General features: G+C 40.4%; 1 protein-coding gene across 5 annotated transcripts in view; it reads right to left on the reverse strand.

The window, feature by feature from the left end:
- The window catches only part of LOC124870919 (protein FAM126B-like), a 58,521-nt gene that overhangs the window by 34,719 nt on the left and 2,383 nt on the right, over positions 1 to 21,419 (reverse strand). Inside the window, exons 2-5 of one of the 5 annotated variants that reach the window (XM_047369777.1) lie at positions 19,666 to 19,828; positions 19,339 to 19,536; positions 8,441 to 8,470; positions 6,879 to 7,102 (exon numbers count right to left, since the gene is read on the reverse strand). In XM_047369777.1, coding sequence (XP_047225733.1) covers positions 6,879 to 6,885 — 7 coding nt within the window. In that variant the 5' untranslated portion in view covers positions 6,886 to 7,102; positions 8,441 to 8,470; positions 19,339 to 19,536; positions 19,666 to 19,828. Of the gene's footprint in view, positions 1 to 6,878; positions 7,103 to 8,440; positions 8,471 to 18,735; positions 18,837 to 19,338; positions 19,537 to 19,665; positions 19,829 to 21,419 lie in introns of those variants that run through there. The other 4 variants (XM_047369780.1, XM_047369779.1, XM_047369778.1 and 1 more) reach the window with 4 other exon arrangements.

Genomic DNA, 21,419 nt, shown 5'->3' on the forward strand with positions numbered 1-21,419 from the left:
CGTTTACTGACCCAAAAGAGGACAACGTTCTATCATGGACACATCATGAACGAGGTTGTCCATCTTTATTTTAACAGTTGTTAAAAAGGTATATTTTTAAAACATTAATAGAGACTATTGATCAGTATATTGGAACAAATGTTTCTCAACATAAGATTCCAATCGTTAAACCTGAAAGTAGCTAAAATATGCTGTAGGGTCAGCCTGATTTTTCAATATGTGAGTTTTAAAATAATAATCCTCACCACATTGAGACCAAGGATTGAATGCTTTATTTAAAAATATATATATCTCAGAGTACAGTTATGAACCACCACAAAATAACTCAATCTTACATTTCACCATCTGTGCCTCTTGAATAATATATGAACAGTTACAGTTACGGCTCCGAAGCTCACGGTTACAGAACTGCAGCAAAAACAGACCTGGTGTCACCAGGTCTCTTTAGGCACCATCTACATGCCGAATGGTTGTTTAAGACACATGAATGGAAAAGCCATTTCTGTCCCACAATCCCAAAAAAAACTTTGTGGAATTTGCTAAACTCCGCCTAAAGAGAGATAAGAATGAGCTTTTCACCAATAAATACTCCAGGTGTATTTGGCTTTTATTAAGGTAAGGAAGAAAATGTGGAAAAGCACCTCATGTGCACTATTAAGTACGGTGGAGGATGTGTGATGTTGTGGACCTGTTTCTCCTCCAAAGGACCCTGGGTGGAAACCTTGTTAGAGTGCATAGTATACTGAAATACCAGGACATTTTAGGTCTGGTGTCCTGTGGCAAAGATCTGAAGGTCAGATTTTATTTGGCCTTTCAGCAGGAAAATCTTAAAAACACACATATCACCAAAACAAGACGTAAAGTAAAAGTTGGATTTATCCGTTTTTGTGAGAATGAGATTAATTTAATTTAAGGCCTTTTAACACATCTTTAAAAGTGGTTCCAGAAGTCCTGGATAGTATTCTATAAAAAGAATTGGAGAAATATTATGTAAGTTTTGTTCATGAATTTTCAGTGGGAAGCAGATAAAAAAAATTGCCAATGAACAGAGCTAATAAACGAAGGAAATCCAGAAATCGTTTCACACAGCAAATGGTTTTTGTCATGCAACCCTGGGAACCTAATTATCAAACAATAATTAAAAAAATTAAATGTGATTTAAAACGATAGCAAAGGGCATTTTTGCGATAAAGTCTTTAATGCATATATCCGAGCCAGGATCAGGGTCAGTGAACACATTATTAGTGATCTAGCAACAGCGCGGCAGAGCAGTTTGGCACAACTGCAAAAAAGAGAGAAATGGATTCTGAATGCTGCATTTTTACAAGATAGACAAATAAATTCTGTTGTCGAAATAAAAAGCTAATAACGTGTGTTTAATTTGTAGGAAGGGATCTGGCAATGATGAATGTAGCCAAACAGGAGCAGCATTACTGAGGTAAGCAAGTGAAACTGGAGGAGCTGACAAGGCAGATGCAGACCGAAAAGGTTGGTTGCATAACAATTATTGCGCTGCAGAGCTGCTTAGTCCTGATAAAAATAAATCTTCTGAAAAAAATCGGTCTACAAGAATAGTTGCAGGCAGGATCACTGATATAGTAAATATTAAAATGCTACGGGACAATGCACGAGATCTGGAGTATTGTTCTCATGCCTGTGATGAGACAGATATCACCAATACTGCACAGCTAGCCTTTTTTTGTGCGCCGGGTACAGCCAACTGATACAAAAGAGTCTTTGCATGAAACAACCAAAATGGAGGATCTGTTCGAACTGCCGTATGCAAAGCTGAGTGGACTTGGTACAGGCTAGAGCACCAACATGAGGCAGCCCTGGTCTCAATCCTAGTGATTTAGTCACATGTCACTGGTGCCTGCATCAAGTGAACCTGAGTGCTAATTCCCAGGAGGATGACCAAGCTGTTGTGTTTACATTGTAAACTTCATGAAAATTCGAGGGCTTAATAGCCGTCTGTTCAGGGAGCTTCTCAGCTAACTGGAGTCAAGACTATCAAGATCTGGTATGAAATACAATGCCAAGATGCTTTAGTGATTCTATTGTCTGAGGGAAAAAGTTTAACAGCATCTAGCGTTTAAGGGGAAACCTGGTGTGGAACTCAGTGATAACCATTGGCTTTATGATTTGCCATTCTTGATGGACATAACTAATTACCTAATATACATTACATAATGCTGGAAGATCCCAACTAGATTCCCTGTTCTCACATGTGAAGACATTTGTGGTTAAGACTGAGGAAAATCAGTTGCATAGCGACAACGCTTTGTGCTTACCTACTCTTCAAGAGCAAAAGCCTGCTCCAACAATTTAAAATGCTGGTGCAGGAGCTAAAGTTATCCAGGCATTTGAACCATTTCATGATGGAAAAATTAACCAAAAAGGAAGTCAACATGGTTGTAACCCCATTTAATGTGGAACCATCCAATGTGCCGGACAAACCCTAACTGGAAATCAATGATCTTCAAAGCCAAATACAGGGGTTGGACAAGGAAACTGAAACACCTGTCATTTTAGTGTGGGAGGTTTCATGGCTAAATTGGACCAGCCTGGTAGCCAGTCTTCATTGATTGCACATTGCACCAGTAAGAGCAGAGTGTGAAGGTTCAATTAGCAGGGTAAGAGCACAGTTTTGCTCAAAATATTGAAATGCACACAACATTATGGGTGACATACCAGAGTTCAAAAGAAGACAAATCATTGGTGCACGTCTTGCTGGCACTTCTGTGACCAAGACAGCAAGTCTTTGTGATGTATCAAGAGCCACGGTATCCATGGTAATGTCAGCATACAACCAAGAAGGACGAACCACATCCAACAGGATTAACTGTGGACGCAAGAGGAAGCTGTCTGAAAGGGATGTTCGGGTCTAACCCGGATTGTATCCAAAAAACATAAAACCACGGCTGCCCAAATCACGGCAGAATTAAATGTGCACCTCAACTCTCCTGTTTCCACCAGAACTGTCCGTCGGGAGCTCCACAGGGTCAATATACACGGCCGGGCTGCTATAGCCAAACCTTTGGTCACTCATGCCAATGCCAAAGGTCGGTTTCAGTGGTGCAAGGAGCGCAAATCTTGAGCTGTGGACAATGTGAAACATGTATTGTTCTCTGATGAGTCCACCTTTACTGTTTTCCCCACATCCGGGAGAGTTACGGTGTGGAGAAGCCCCAAAGAAGCGTACCACCCAGACTGTTGCATGCCCAGAGTGAAGCATGGTGGTGGATCAGTGATGGTTTGGGCTGCCATATCATGGCATTCCCTTGGCCCAATACCTGTGCTAGATGGGCGCGTCACTGCCAAGGACTACCGAACCATTCTTGAGGACCATGTGCATTCAATGGTTCAAACATTGTATCCTGAAGGCGCTGCCGTGTATCAGGATGACAATGCACCAACACACACAGCAAGACTGGTGAAAGATTGGTTTGATGAACATGAAAGTGAAGTTGAACATCTCCCATGGCCTACACAGTCACCAGATCTAAATATTATTGAGCCACTTTGGGGTGTTTTGGAGGAGCGAGTCAGGAAACGTTTTCCTCCACCAGTATCACATAGTGACCTGGCCACTATCTTGCAAGAAGAATGGCTTAAAATCCCTGACCACTGTGCAGGACTTGTATATGTCATTCCCAAGACGAATTGATGCTGTATTGGCCGCAAAAGGAGGCCCTACACCATACTAATAAATTATTGTGGTCTAAAACCAGGTGTTTCAGTTTCATTGTCCAACCCCTGTAGATCAACCCCCCACTTGCTGGACTTCTAACTGTAGGTCAGTACTGAGAATTGTCCCAACCCGGTGAGGCATGTCCTCAAGTTTGTATCTGTTTGGGACAACATACCACTGTGAAAACGTTCTCTCTAAAAGTCAGACGCCTGGCTAAGGAATACCATCTCCAACCATGACACTAGATGAGTTCATGAGTTCCATTCATATTCAAAAGAAGAAAGTTTACTTTTTGGGCCAGAAAAAGTGTAAAAAAAAAAGAGAGAAAAACAAATGTACAAACTGACAGAGGTTACAGAGGTTTGCAAAAACAAACGTGCAAAACATAACTGATAGCTGTCATTTTATTCATTTTCAACTGTTGCATCATAAGGGATTACAAATCGAGTGTAGTCCCCAAATAATTTAATTCCCCGAGAGAGAAAAAGTCCCCCACTCCTGCTATAATGTCTCCCTGATCTTATGTGAAACATTATTTATGAAAAGAATAATGTTTTCGTTTCCTATGCAAGCAGTCTTTCTCAGAGAAAGCACTGTTTTTCCTCCAGAAAACACTGCTTTGCAGGTTACTTTGTGTCACAGAAGAGGGAGTCAATTTGCAAGTTCCCCATTGTTGCATAGCAACAGTCAGCTGACGAACTTGTGTCCTGGCTGGCTGGAAATGCATCTTTGGGATCCACACCCACATGATGTACAGTACTGGCCCGAACCAAACATCAAGGCTTCACAGACACACAAGACATAAGACGTGCATGATTTAAAAACAATGCCTGATGTGCAGATTGTCACTTTACTGAGTAGAGTTTCAACAGTAAAGCGATTTGAACACAGCTGTGTGTTTATTTGACACCAGCAATCCATCAAAAACATCAAGCAGAAGATAAATGTGTTTGAAATTATGTGTTTATCTTCTCTACCTACTGAAGGCTGTAGACTGTGTGTTTACTTTCTATTGCCGGATTCATTTATCACTCTCTATGACTCATCAAAGCAGAGAGTAACAGTGGCTTCAGGCTGAGTAAAAACACAGAAAAAGGGACAAGCTGGATCTAAAACTTTGTTTGGCCCAACTTATTTAGATGTTTACAGAGGCAATATTCTTAATATAATATTCTAGTTTATTTTTCAAGCAATTCCAGGGATCTGGTTCTGTATAAATAAATGCCTGTTTTCTGTATGGATCTTGGGTACTGACAACATGAGGACATCATTGGGCCAAGGACTACAGTCACCTCAGGTTTTCTGACAGAGGTCTGAAGATATGAAGCCAAGAATATAAATATATATTAATTCAAATACATTACTGTCTTGAGTTGACAAGTCAAGTAATGAACCTCAATTACACAAACAACAGCATCCAGTTAATGCAGGCTTTACTGTCTGTGTATAAATCACCTCACCATAATCCACTACAGGCAAATGTAGGAGCAACAAGCCTCTTTTGACCTCATAAGGATAACAGGAATTTGAAAAAAAAAAAAGACCTGCACTTCTGAAAACCAACAAAACCGCTATGGCATTATCATGCCGTTGTAACAGCTGCTAGTTCGGGGTGCCATTAAGGAAAGCTGTCATGTATGAGCCCCAATCAAGTTATAATATTTAATCAAAAGCACACCTATCTCGGTCTCCCATTTGAATCACAGAAATGACAGTTTCTCCTTGTAAGAATTCAGTTTCAGCTTTCCACGATGTTCATTCTACACTGACAGAATGTATTTGTGAATAGGTTGGGGCTTCAAAATTCATCACAAATGTATCACTACTGCAATACACAAGATGCAATATCCTACACACGAAGAACTGACTGGCCTGCAATAAGTGTTTGCTAATTATTTAAGTACCATGCACTGACAACCTCTGACACTTGTAGTTTAATACATCATAAAATGTTTTAGAAGCTAAAGAGCTGCTCAGTTGGTCAAGTCAATAAGAAACAACACTTAAGTTGTTCCAATGCCAAGACCGGAGACTAGTCAAAGTCAGCTTTTTTCAAAAAAACCTTTCGCTGTTGAGATGAAAATATTCAATTATTTCTTTATTCTTTCTATATTTCTTTACCTGGGTACACTACTCATTATGGACACAAAGCACAAAGAAATCAGCACTGTTTAAATACTACTTTAATTGTCGCAAGTAACTTAGTTATCTGAACATTTACCAGTATTATTGCTTATCACGTGTTTCCGTAACATGGTGTACACCTAGGATAGGTATAGCTACAAACCCAATACACATTAATCAAAAATGTGACATTTATTTGAGATAGCTTTGTTATGAATAGGAAAGATAACATTCTGCATATCTAACATGCACGTTTTTACCAAAAAATACAGATTTGCAGATATTAAGATTAAAGAACCTCACTGGCTATTAAATGTTCAAACAACTTGCCATAAGCGGGTGGCAAGCTATAAGCATGTTGCTTTTAAGATGTAATGATGGACATTAAGGTATGCATAACTGTTTCATCAGTGTAGAAATGGTAATTTGCAGTACTGATGTTAGTTTTAACATTATTGATATAGAAAAGGAAAAGTATGGTTCAAAGACTGGCCCCTGAGGGACACCATTAGCTAAAGGAAGTGAACTGAAAGTTAAACCATCTGTCTGTATGCACTGTGTTTTGTGAGAAAACGATAGACATAAAACAAAGCAACACCATGGAACCAAACCCTTACAACAGTACTTTAGACTGATTAATTGGTACGTCTGTTTCAACAATGCGTTCTTTACAGAGTCAAATGCTGCCGTCAAGGAAAAATACTGTGCATTGTTGTTTGTCATCAAAATGTTTAGTGATTCTTTTTAACTGCTGCTGTTATTGTTTTGGTTTCTCTTTTCCTGAAGCCATATTGAAACTGAGGTAAAATATCACTAGAACAAGAAACTCCCTAAAGTTTAAAACTGACGGGAGTTTCTAGAACTCTGACTAAAAGTAGTTGTAGTAGTATTAATAATGAGTGGTTTGTAAATAGGCCTGTAGCTGTAGTCAAGGGTTTACTCAGTTTTAAACAGAGCCCTCAGATTAATTATTCAGCCAAATCATTATAGGCTAATTAGGATGAAAATAATTCCAGAAACAGCTACAGGTAGAAACACCAGAGAAAAAAATGGTAATACTGACCTTCCATCTGGATCCAACCACTCCTAATTAGCTGGAAGTTACTTGGGATTGACAGCCCAGTCCTCCCTGCTCTGCAACCATCTCATCTCAGTATCTAGGTGTCAGCAGAATCCGCCAGTCAGCCGTCACTGTTTGCTAAATATGTCCATGAGGCTCGGTGAAAGACAATAAGCAAACTTTCCTCCGAGGGCTGCTTTTCCTCTACGCAGGACCTGCTCATTGTCCTGTGGTGGATTTCACAAGGGAATAGGAGAGTGCCAGCCCATCCTGTTTACGGCGCTTCAAATCCCAGATCACAATTACTCCACTCAACACACTATTGACTGAGTGCACAAGGTTAGAAGCAAAGCTCGAAAGTGAAATGTGCGTACTTTGTTTGAAAATAGTTTAAATGGTTTGAAACAATGTGACCCATTGTGATTCATTCAAGCCACATAAAAGCCTTCTTCAACCATTTTCAATGACTACTTATGGTTCTACTATAACATTTCACAAGGTTGGAGCGTACAGAGAGAAGGATGTCTGACCATTATTCTTAGCACAATCTCTCTAGATTATCCAGAATCCTGGGTCCACTTCTAAGCTCTCTCCTCTTCTCTTCATATTACCACGCAAATGGCATGATTTAGGTCTGGAAACTGAGACGGCCATGAAAGAAGGTTCATTTTCTATCTGGTGAACCCTTTTTTTATTGCTTTTTGAGGGGGATAATTACCCTGTAATAATAGTAATAATCTAGCAGAGGAAGGTTGGATTTCTCTGAAAGTTTCAGTGTGTGACTATGCAACTGTGGTAAGAGGTCAGTTTTATTGGCATTAATATTAAGTGAGGGTGCCATTAGTGTAAAGGGCACTTTGTGTGTTTATAAGGTTGCATAAGCTATCTTTCATACTGGAAATTTTTTTTTTAAATTATATTACCAATTGTAAAAAAAGACAAGTTTCCTGAAAGGGGCCTTACGCAGATAGTTCAGTAAGCTTTTTATTGAATCATGCTTAACCCTTATGCCTGGTTCCCACGGCAAGATTTAAAAATTGCGACTTTACTCACAAACATTTAAATTTCAGATGTGAAATCTCACAAAACCTCTTGAAATCAAACGTGAGTTCAGAGTAAATCCCTTCTGTCACCTCGCTTTCTGATTGGCTACACGTCACATTCAACAGGCTGCATGCTTGTTTGTCATCTGGGAACACCCCACACAATAGAATATCGGGTCAAACATGTTGAATATCCCCAATTTGAGGTAGGAGCAATCCCGACAACTAGATCACTCTTAACACACCACACACTGCAGGAATATCTCATAAGATTATCTTAAGAGCCATCATGATGATCAGGGCATGTCGAAAGGGCAAGATCGGGTCAAAAATCGGCATAAAAATCCTGCCGTGCAAACCAGGCATTAGCAGCCCCAAGACTCAACAAGTAATGCTTTTGCCTGGCTAATAAGGGGGATGATAGATTTCTTAATGCAATGAACAAATACATGCCATATTCCAAACAAAAGCAAAACACGTATGTGCAGGCTGTGTGTGGGTGTACCACATTTTCACGCTCACCCACAGAGTCTGCTCTCCTGGACCGACCACCTGCGCACATAATACAAACATGGCAGCTGTAGCATGGCGACAAAAACACAGAAACTTTTTAGACAAATAATAAATGTGATGACAGCTTTATGGTTTAACTTAAAACTTAAATGACTAAAACAAAACCCTCCTTTGTGTTTGGGTTTACTGTTAGTGGGGACGAAAAGATCTCGACAGGGATGTAAATATAAAATAAAGTCGCTGGAAATCTACTGAAAATAAAGGTGACACAAGCAACAATACACAGAATAGATGTGAAGAACCCAAGTAAGTGCTGACAGAGGATTTCCTCATACGCCTCACAATACTGATCATTCAGCAGAGATGAATCATATCCATGGCTAATGGACTCATTAAGCCAGAGTAAACAAACACACAGTTAGGGCCCAGCAAAGTACTTTTGCTCTTTACCTCTGGAGCACCCAGGGCAGGGTCGATGAGGTAATCCTCTGCTTCAGTCTAAACAGACTTTGTCTGATTTGTACAAACAAAGATAAATGAATCAACTCAATCTGAACTTGTATCAGTGTTCGGGTCTATGCCGTGTCCACGGCTCCACGTTTTCCCAGACTGTGTTGACAGTTCTGTTGTTGTTGCTATTCAATGATTCACTGCTGATTAGCAAGAAACAACAGAGACTTCACCATAAAAAGGATTCTGTGAATCAGGAAATCTGAAAAATCACAACTATCTATGAGCATAGGTCAAAACGTATCTTAGTCAAATTCAACAAGCATATATTGCAGCACAGGAGCATTAGTGCAGGAAAAGAGTAAAATATTATGACGACAGATGCAAATGTAGTCTGTCAGAACGGAAAATGCAAAAACAATTAAAAAAGAAAATCCCAGACAGAGACGCCCAAACAGGCTGAGGTCACACCTGCAGTTGCTTTCATCATTACCACAGCTTAAACTGCTTTCAGTGCCGAGGTATTTCAAACTTCATGTGAACCGGCAGCTACAATTACAACTGCCGTCCTTTGCTGTCAGTTAAAAACCTGGTAAAATATCAGCGAGTCGAGTGAAAGCAAATATAATTGTGAGATCATATTGTTTGTGCCTATGCATCCCCCTTTTTAAACTTTAGGTGGAAAATCCAGTAATAACGTATTACTATGCAGTTAGTATGGTATGAAATTTCTGTTGACAGTTATTTTAAAGGCAAGGTGCTTTCTTTTCTTAGTAGTAAATGACTGGCACTAGTAAAACAGAACCCATTTTTTTCTTACAAAAAGCAATGAGTTATATGAGAAGAACTGAAACATGTTTGCAGAGAGACACCACAACAAGAACAAGGTTTTTAATGCATTAAATGTGTGGGTTTGCATGAGCATGCCTCATCGTCTTCTCTTCTTGGCCTGAATGAGCAGAGCCCGTTTAGGGAGAGAGCCAGGGATTTTTCAAGGTCAGCTTAGCTCAGTCTGCCATAAATTATTAAACCCGTGCAAGCTCTGCAGCCTGATTCTTAGGACCAGCTCTTCAGCCAAAATCCTTCATTCCTTTGCTTTTATCTCATTTTATTTTCCTGCAGACTTTAAAAAAAACTAAATGCTAATGTGTAATAGAGTGGCAAATCAAAAAGAAAAGGCTTTCCCTTTTACTCTGATAGCTCTTAAAATCTAGTGCAACCAATTCCCTTTAGAAGACTGCTTATTGTTCTACCTGCTTGTAATTTCAACTCAAACACCATGAAGACCAAGAAACACACTAGAACTGAAAACCTGTGGCAAAATTTGGAAAGCAGTGGTCACAGACAATCTCCATGCACTCAATGGGATACAGCTAACATGTCGAATAGAGTCCTTTTGCCAGATGGCACCACAGTTTAACTTTCTGGCCTATATGGACGAGGCTATGTGTGACAGAAAGCTAAAATTACATAGTGCACACTATAAAACATGGTGGTGGCAGTATCATGCTGTGGAGAAGCTGGTCAGTGGTAACGTGGAGATGTATGGAGCTAAATACAAGACCTGAAACATACAGATAGAGCTACATAAGTTGTTTTAAATCAACGTGTTTCCATGAGATAGAAAAGTTCACATAAACTCCTGACTCACATCAAGTTTATAATTCTGAGGTAAGAAGAGCAAATGGAGAAAATAAAAACATTTGTGTGTACAAATCTGGTACAGATGTAGCACAAAAAACATGCAGCCATAGAGTTGCAGTGAAAGGTGGTTCTCCATGGTGTTGACACAGGAGGGCTGAATATCAATACAAGCCACAATTTCCAGATTTTAATTAGTAAAACCTTTTAAAATCGATGAATTATGCACTTCTTTGTGTTGAAAACAAAACGTGAACAAGTGTCTGTGACATTTCTTTCCACTAGGATTATGTTGTAGGAAAACGACACCACTACACACAGGGCACATTGATTAACTGTCATACTTGACTCCTATTTTCAGCATCAACACACGCGTCTTTCGGGTCAGGCTATTTTTGCACTAATATGGTGTTGCACTGCAGCAAAAAGGTTAGTCATCATCAGGTTTGCATAGAGATTTGTAGCCGAGCTAACCAGCCAGAGTGAATCAAAAACAAAGCATGCAGTCATCTCATTCCCATGTTACATCCAAACGGGAATTTACCTTAACCGTTTATGGGCACCCTGACACACCTACATACACACATCAGCCAGACACCTTTCCTAGGCAAAATGATTAACTCTAATACCTGAATACAGTGACTCAGTCTGGTGTAATCGGTTGTGCTTCTCTCGATAGTAACAACAACCGCCATTCACCTGCAGGCGTCCTGCACTGAAATAGAACAGGGTGTATAAATAGAAAAAAAAAAAAAGCACTGGAAAATTATACGAGAGTCAAATCTTCCTAAAGGAATAATGATGACGAACAGCTAGAAAGATAGAGGGGGCAGATAGGTACTCAAATACCTCTGTAAAACACTGAGTAAAAGACTTTGAGAGTAAAGGTCAACAACTGTCAGGCCACTGTGACTGAAGTCAATACGCCCCTGAGCAAATCAATACTGTTATCCAAAGGACACACGGACAAAGACATGGAAAACTTCTCTGCACACATGCATGTCAGAACCTGAACAGGGTTATAATCTTTAATAAGGATGATTATCTAGGTAGATGTACAGAATGAACTTGGCTGCTGTGCCTCCTCCATGCTATCCCCATCCCTCATAGGCCAGGCTCTGGGAACTGAGGCGTACGCACATCCAGGGCTAAAATTAGCTCTGCTGCAGCTGGAGGGACAGAAGTGTTGGGATGGGCTGTGCTGCAGCCAAGCACATTCAAATAAACACACACACACAGTTCCACCAATTAGACTGGGTCAGAAACAGTACAGGTGACTGCTAACAACAGCCTGTTCCCCTGACTCTACTGATCTGAAAAATGAGGCATGCAGATGCTTCTAATGCAAATGCTGCGTGCATTCACACCCAGCTAAAGATGCAGTGCTTTGCAAAAGTATTCACACCCTCTAAACTTCTTCATGTCACAACAACAAACATCAACATATTTGAGGTGGATGGAAAATGGCACATGGTTTTCATCAGTTTGTTTGCAAATAAGAAAGAAAAAGGTGTGGCATGCATGTTTATACAGTTAATCAGAGAAGCACCCAAGGGGCTCATGGTAAGTCTGGAGGAGCTGCAAAGATCCACAACTGAGGTGGACGATTCCGCTGAAAGACAATCAGTCATGCACTCCCCAAATCTGGCCTTTGTGGAGGAGCGGCAAGACAACAGATATTGTTGAAAGAAACTCATAAGAACCCCTGCTTACAGTTTGACACAAATCATGTAAATGACAGCACACATGTGGAAGCAGGTGCTCAGGTTAAATGACACCAAAATACCCATAGGTGTGGCGAAAGAACTAACGCCGCACATCGCATTGAACAAAACAGACCTAGAAGAAAACCTGCTAGAACAGGGATGCCCAAGCCAGACCTGCATTCTTCAGGATGCATCCCTTCTCCAACACACCAAATAAAATGTCTGGATTCTCCCATCAGCATGTTATTCAGCTCTGCAGAGGCCTGGTAACGAGCCATTCATTCACTCTCAGGACAGTGTACTCATTGAAATCATTTGCATCTGGATATTATGTTACCAACAATGCTTTTTGGAGGTAATACACACAGTATTTGCATACAAAGCACCTCACAAGAGACTGAACATCAACCACCAAACTACTGAAAGGTAACTAAAGGAATTTGTTTTACAGATTTTTTTGTTTTCTTTAAATTAGAAAATATGAATCATTTTGAATTGGATGCTACACTCCCCTTTAAACAAATGAACTGAGTCTTGTGGCTGAGGGATTTTTTAAAGTTGATAGAAATCATAACACCAGGCGCATGACTGCTAATCCTGCAGTGTTCAGCCCTACTGCTGACTAAGTGTGCATGACGTCTTGTACCCCAGGAAAAGAAAATGAGGAAAGAACTGCTACATAAGCTGCTCAACACAGCTAACAATGGGCCACCTTGAGGTTTTTTTGGCATGTAGAGACATTCAACACAGGCCAAGATCACAGCAAAAGTATCAACTAGGAGGGAAGGAAGGAGAACTGTAACATCCTGGATGCTGTGAGGTCTCCAATCCAGCCAGAGAACATTATGTTCCTTTCACTGATTATATGCTTTACAAACATTAAACTAATTAAAAGGTATATGGAAAAGAACAACAGAGTAGGCTACATTTGGCTCCAGTCATTGCACTGGAATAAGGCAAAGAAATTACATTAGGAGGACAAAGACAGAGTTCTGCAAGCAACTGCAGCCAAGCAAATGTGCATTAGCCAGCGAGGTTTGGCCAGACGTTTTCTTCCTAATAAAACACTCAATCAGTGCAGGCATTAAAATGCCAGACATCTAAAAATTATGGAATTAATAAAATATCTTCAACATCCTGGGTCTCTCTTCTACATTTGACTGATAGGTAACAAACCTTTGCGGGCATCTCTCCGCTGAACGCCTCCAACTTTCCTTCCCTTTCTTTACCATCACATCACAAAAACAAATAGCTGGCACTAATTCAAAGACTCTTTGGACCCAGTCCGGCTTTGGCAGCTGGTCAAATACAGAAGGAGACTGAGTCGTGACCGGCAAACTGAGCAGGAAAACAGAAAGCTGACCAGCGGGAAGGTAAAGCCCAGCGGGGAGCAGAGATTCTTAGAGGATGATGATCCCCTTATAGTAGCCTTACTGGACTCTGTCATAACAATACATACAGAGCCCATGTTCCCCTCCACATACACACGGCATCAGATATGACAAAAGTGGAGGTGAGCAGGGGATGGTTGCACCATGTTTCGGTTTTATCATTTAACGTGGGATAAGGCCGACAGTAATGTGTTTGGTCTTCCTTTGCACGAGTGCTGTAATGTAAGCATTACGTGAAACTTCTCAATGTGTAGTATAAAAATCTACATGTTGTTTTTTTTTGTTTCTATGTAGGCAAAGCTGTTTAACAAAAATAACATTTTAAATTTTGGGTTTTATCATAAAACTCGTTCCTTTCTCGCTTGAATAAGAGAGGAGAGAAATGCTTTTTTCTATAACTTAGAAACATTTCATTAACTCATTTTACACAATAATCATCAAGTTTCTGTTTAATCCGTTAGAGCATTTTTCATACATTTGATCTATAACTACCCAAAATCTATGTTGCAAGGACTTGCAAAGCGACAACTGCCAAGAACAATCACCTGGCAGACATCCTGATGACTGGTCCAGTCGAGCCAGTCAACACCACCATGGCCAATTTTAATTACAGCACACAGAGCAAGGTGCGCTGCAGCATCTGAACAATTTTACATTTAGAACACAGCTTCCTCTGTCTAACGATGAAATTACAGTTAATCCAGTGATCCAACACACCCTCAAGGTGGGGTCGCAGGACAACAAACATCTCGACACTTTGCTAAAATACTTTCAAAAAATAAAACAGTGTCTCACACATGGTGGAAATGGTTGAACTGAAGCGGTCTGTGCGTGTAAGGGACAACATGAATAGTGGAAAATGCCTCTCTGACCATTTATCCTGTTGACCCTCAGCTGATTCCATGACGCCAGTTTGTTTTCTGTGAGCACTCATCGATGTGATGCCGAGTTTCCTCTGTTTGGTCTGTGTTAATCACCAAGGGGGACAGGACCCAGCTTGACGAAGATGACTTTATGCACCGACACGATGTGACAGATTTTTGAGAAGCAGTACTCATAATTTGTCGTAAATATCAGCTTTGTGAATAAAGAAAGAAATACAGAAAAACAGAAAAGCAGACGAATTAGTGCATAAATGTTTGTGCTCTATATCTGCTTGTAAAGTTCAAACCAAAGACTAATCAAATCATTTCAGACAAAAGCAGTCACAGGAAATGAATGGTAAAGACATTCAAAAATATATATTTTACATTTATCGTCAATAATGTATTGGACAACTTTGCTCATGAAGAAAACACCTATTGAGGGTTGTCTATTTGGTGAATGGGCAGAGAAGTGGACTAAAGTTAAACCACTTGATCCAACAACACAGAACTGCATGAATAATGGAGATGCAAACGCAGTGCTGACCGACATGTACTAAGGTAGATGAAAAGCCTGGGGCACAATGAAGCACTTGAACTACACCACAGAACAACAACAAACATATTACTTTGCTACCACAAGAACCTGTAATTTGTGCCTGGGTTCCAGATTCTGGGCCCAACAGTTCACACCCACGCTTGGCCATTTCGTCCGTTCTTACTTCCATCTTGGACTTAAAAGGTAAACTATTTTGTACCCATGTACTTAAGCATTGTACATTAGGTTAATTCTATTGGTAATTAGGTATTTTTGATTAGGGATGTAGTCAAATAAGCCCACAAATGCTAAAATATTATAAATGAAATAAACTATATTTTATTTCCTTGAAGACTTTATACTACACCTTGATTCCACTGACTTGTACAATACATTATTGACTGTGGCACCTGATTCTAATTAAATAAATTTTGACCCACAATCAAGCCTAAATAACTCCTGATTGACTTTTAGCTAATAAACATTTATGGGTGTCACAGAACTACGTTTCTTTACAGATGGAAAAATGGAAGAAAATTGCTTTAAATCATAGAAACTGAAAATTAAACAGTAACTTGTAGTGGAAGTCCTTGCTGCAGGAGACAACACACATCCTGCTGTTCTTCCCCCTGTAAACTCCTGTTTGGCTCAAAGAGAAGCATGTATATCTCGGAGAAAGCCAACACACACACCCCTCATATCTGGCAGTGCAATGAGTCAACATTGCTCTCCCTGCATCCCAACCACATCTCCAGCTTACAGGATGCAACAGCAACCAAATGGCCTTTAATGACTTCTAAGCAAATCTAGAAACCAACTTGGATGCTCAAATGGAGTTCCCTGAGGATCCAAAACAAACGTTTTATCTCCACGCTAAGGGGAACTGTAGGGTTTCTCACATGTTTAACCTCATGGTGTGCAACAACATGGTAAGTCGTCGTTTTACTGTTCGAAGAAGAGGAAAGGCAGGGGGGCCCCGTGTCTGCCTGTGTGACTCTGTCGGAGGGAGCACTGTACAGTGGAAAATAGTCCCCACTGCTAATCCATGCCAGGCTAATTACAGCTTTGATCCTCTGTGTGTGTGCATTACCAGTGGTGGCAGGGAGCTAACGAACTGTGAGGGTTCAATACAGCAAGAGATGTTTTACTGTAGACAAACCTCAATATGCTCGCAACTGGAGCAGAGGGCATACTAACAAATTAACCTGACTATTATTAGTCAGATTAAATACATAATACACCTTCTTTTAAACAAAGTTTACTTGAGTCATTTATACAGTGCAAGGTCCTATTGCTGCAGTTCCCAAGTCAACACATTCAACAAATAAGTGTATTTTAATGAATTTACCCTCCTTAAAGATGTTGGGTTGAATGGATTACAGCACCGAGCAGCACAGGAAACTTAACTCCTGCAGACGGGGACACGGATTAAGTGGGTAAATGAGAATTTCTGTCTAAAATAGACCGCAGCTCTGATGATAGCTCAGTCCCAAAACACATGGTAGCAGAGATGCAGCGAGGGAGGAGGAGGAGACGGAGGAGGAGGAAGGTGGCTGAGGATGAGCAGCAGATGGCGTAGAATTATCTAGATCTTCAGCTCTACATCTTTTGCCCATTACATGATTATTTTAATGGCAGCTTATCAATGTAGAGCAACGTCAAGTCACGTTTAATTAATTCACTGGTTTAGTGGTAATAAATAAATAAATGGGAGGATAAATAAATGCATGTTTAAGTACAACATGGAACAATTTGGGTAAAGTATACCAATAGGAGTGAACATGATGAATTTCTGTTGAAAGGAGTGTTGCTTGAAGGTCCCTTTGCAAACGGTTGGGGTCTGCCTGGTCACCAGAACAAATATAATGTTGTACAAAAGTATTTATAACCTTTGACTTATTCCCCCCCCCCCTACATTTTATTGTGTTAAAAGCAAAAGGTTTTCTTGAGAGTTTATGAGATAGACCAACACATGTAAATAAATATGAAATTGACTGAATAGATTTCTTTTTTTTCCACAAAAACATATCTGGTGTGGTGTGGACTTGTTTATACCACTTTCCCTACCTGCAAATTCAACTTCAGGTCTTTTGGTGTGTGTCTATACCAACTCTGTACATCTAGAGACCAACGATTTCTCTCACTTCTTCGCAAAATATCTCAAGCTTACTCAGATCAGATGGAGAGCATCTACGAACATCAATTTTAAAATCCTGCATCAGATTCCCTGTTGGATTTGTGTCTGGACGTTGACTGGGTCATTTTAACACATGAATATCCTTTCATTTGAACCACTCCATTGTAGTTGTGGCTATTTGTTTAGGTCTGTCGTCTTTCTGGAAGGTGAATCTCTGTCCCAGTCTCAAGTTATTCTGCTGCCTCTAAAAAGGTCCAGAATTGCTCAGTATTTAGCACCGTCTGTCTTCCCTTTCTCTCTGACCACTTTCCTGACCCTGCTTAAAAACAAGCTTCCCCAAAGCATGATGCTGATAATACCATGTTTCACCATGGAAATAATTGGTTCAAGGTGACGTGCAGCATTCATATCCTCCCACTTTACAACTAGTACTGCCAGATACTTCGTGTTGGTCTATAACATAAAAATCCTCCAAAAAACACAGTGAAGGTCAAGGTTGTGATTTGACAAAATGTAAAATAGTAATCAATAATTTTGTGCCTTTAGGTGTCCAGTACTGGGATGCTGGCAATTGATCCACTGTGGATTCTATGGTGGGTTAACTGGGCTTGATCTGTAAAGAGGTTTGGAAGGTTGGCTGAACAACACGAAGGGTTAGTTACAGTCATTCCAGCCAATGCTTTTGCTAGTATCTTATCTTCCATTCCATAAATGAACAATGATAGAGGTTTCTAACCCTGACTATCGCTCACTGATGGAAACAAGCATTCTTTAAGAGGCTTTAGTAGATGTCCAGCTCACTTGTGCCCTGGTTACGGATGTGGTTGCTCTTGTAACAAGAAACTGTAGCCATGACTGAGCTGTGATTAGCCCATGGTTTCTGAATATTTTCCAAAGCATCAGTTAAAATTCCATAATTTCTAGGTACAAGAGACGATGGACAGAAGAATAAATAATGGATGGATGGGTAGATGAATGGGTGGTCGGACAGATGCTCAGACAAATGACAGAAGGATGGATGATACACAAATAGATAGAAGAAACAAATATATCTACATTAGGGGAACAGATGAAATGACTGATGGATACTTTAGCTGGACAGATGGACAGAGGAATGCATGGTTAGATTGACGGACGAGTGGATGGATGTGAGGAAGAATAGCTGAACGATTGAAAGATGGGTAGATGAATGGCTAGATAAAAAAGAAAATCAACGGACAGAGTGAAGGATGGAAAGTGGATGAATGGACAAGCAGATGGATGGATTTTGAGTGGATGAGACAGATAGTTAGATGGGTAGGTTGGTGGATATTTTGATCGATTGATGGACAGCCACGTGGATGGGCGGATGAAGAGATGGATAAATGATTTACAAAGGTGGATGGATGGTCAGATGGATGGTTGAAATGATGGTTAATGGGGAAACACATGGATAATTGGATGGAAAGGTAGATGGTTGGGTGGAAATAATTTGTAGAAATGAGGACACGTAAAAAACAAATTTGGAAATACAAATATTTTCAACACTAATTTCTTTTTCAGACGTAAAAACTACTGGAAAACTAGGAAATTCTTCACCTTGCCAGACTGCACTGGAATCCCGGTTCGCCAGAAGGAATGTTTAGATAGGTGGCAAATCTCTGGGAAGCATCCAAATCACACAATAAAGCATGTTTTTCCTGCAGGAGACGAAATACGGAGGGGTACTAACTTTACACGCCTGTGGGCTAATGTTATTCACCAAGGCAGAGATTCACTAAGCACTAACTCTGTTAATTCAGCTAACATAATCACAAACGAGTACTGTAGTCATCTCAGGCATGAATTTTGTATAGAACAGGTTATTCATCAGGTGAAATGAGAGGAAATCCAAGCTTCCGCACATATTTTTCAAAATAAGGCAGCTAACTGTCCCGTTCGTGGAGTTCACCTCCCAAAAAACGGACAAGAAATATATACACTGCAAACATTCAAGATGAAATGTGTAATGATACGACTTAACTATCAACACATACGCTGTTTTACCTAAAACACTGAAGCTAACCAAGCAGGCGGTTGAGAGACAAGCAGCTCCGTTAGCCAGTTAGTTAACTGTTAGCTAACGTTTGTTTAAAAAAAAAAAGTGCCACGACAACCTGAGCCTAAACACCAGTGTTAGCTGGCTTAGCTCAGCTCGCATACCGTTAGCATGCCTCTTCTTGTCAGCAGCTGGTGGACCTCCTCGCTTTTCATCAGTCGTGACCAGGCCGAGGCTCGGTTAACTGAGGCTGACTGCTGGCAGCCAGGCAGGCTCCAACACCGGGAGCATCTGCTACTGTGTGTGTGGTCCCCAGCTACTCGTCCTGGCACAACCTGACGCGGAGGAAGCCCCCTGGCTGGCTGCGGGTTAACATCCACAACAGCGCTGATGATGTTCCAAGTCACCAGCAACCCACCCCTGAATGACTGACTACCTGTAAAATTTGTTTCAGTTTTTTTATCCCAGTTCGAGCGTAGATTAATACTCACTTGGGCTGCAGAATGGTAATGGAGACGTAACACATTGATTGTGTAACAGGGAGGCAGAGGAGGTGTTTGCCCAGGGCGGTCACTCAGGTCGGGTACTGTTCCTCTCAATGATCCCTGTGTCTCAGAGATTCAAATGACTAGTTGTCTCCACACTGCAACGGTGCTGAAAGACAGTGCAACACGATTGGCTGGACTGAGCGGAACTCAGTAACCTGCAGGGGGAGTAGCAGTGATGCATTCATGGGAGTAGGAAAACTCACGAAGTTGATTTTTAGACAAAAAATTACTAAAACAACACATTGCCTGACATGAAGGAAAACAATATTGTGTACCACTCAAGTACCACTAATTTCCTTGCAGTTTACAACAAAACCATAATTCACTTATTGGAATGCTATGGGATAAACACATAGGAACACGCAATAGCACATAGTTGTTAATTATTAAAAGAATAATAGCCTACATTTGGTCAGCATTTTTGTACAAATACAAATCTGAAAACTATGCATAAACTATTCAGCCCCCTTTACCCTAAAATGAAATCCAGTAAAACTAACTGCCTTTAGAAGTCACCTAATTAGTAAACAGAGTTTACGTGTGTAGTTCAATATTTATAAAGTATAACGACAGCTGTTCAGTGAAGGCCCTGAAGGTTTGTTATTTACATTAGAGAACAAACAGCAACATGAAAAAAAAGGGGCGGACTACACAGGTCAGAGATAAAGTTGAGAAGAAGTTAAAAGCAGAGAGAGGTTATAAAAACAATCCCAAGACAGGAACATCTCACAGAACACAGTTCAATCCATCATGTCAAGTAACCAAGAGTCCCATGGTAGCTTTGTGAGGAGCTGCAGAGATCCCCAGCTCAGGTGGAACAATCTGTTGATATTAGTCATGCATTCCACAAATCTAGCCGTTACTGAATATCGACATGATAGGGATTGCCAAAACAAAGCAATGATAAGGGTTGATTAAACTTTTTGGTCTACATACAAAATATGCCTTTGCTTATTTTTTTTAATGCTTATCCTTGTTCAAACTCATCAAAATGTTATGAAATGTGTTAGCTTTGTAAGAAAAAAGAAAAAAAAATACATGGGACAACACATTTGAGATGTGCAGACAAACAGTGCCTATTTCTGTCTTGTTTTTTGGTATTTGAATGTTATGTAACAATAGTTATTATAGTTATGTCATAAATTTGGCCATAATGCTTGCAAAAAAGGCAGAAGGTTGCAAGCCCAAGAACACCATCCCTACTGGGAAGTACAGGGGTGGTAGCATCATGTTGTGAGGATGTTCTGCTGCAGCAAACTATTGTGAGAAGCATGTAGAAGGATACCAAAGATGTGTGACTCAAGTCAAATAGCTTACAAGGCAATTCTACCTAATACTACAGAAACTTTAGTAAATTTATGGCTTTGAAGAAGAAGTAAAATATTTAAGACAATTCTCTCTCATCATCCTGCCTTTATTATGACCAAAGATTTTTGTCTGATTTAATCTTGCACAGTTAGCACTGGCTGTGGATCTTTCTGCATGGAGTTTGCATGTTCTCCTTGTGCATATGTGGGTTCTCAGGGGGTACTCCAGGTTCCTCTCACAGTCCAAAAACATGATTGTTAGGTTAATTGGTCTCTCTAACTTGCCCTTCGGCGTGAATGAGTGTGTGCATGGTTGTTTGTCCTGCATGTCTCTGTGTTGCCCTGCGATGGATTGGCAACCTGTCCAGGGTGTACCCTGCTTCTCGCCCG

This window comes from Girardinichthys multiradiatus, chromosome 7, assembly GCF_021462225.1.
Source record: "Girardinichthys multiradiatus isolate DD_20200921_A chromosome 7, DD_fGirMul_XY1, whole genome shotgun sequence".
NCBI lineage: Eukaryota > Metazoa > Chordata > Actinopteri > Cyprinodontiformes > Goodeidae > Girardinichthys > Girardinichthys multiradiatus.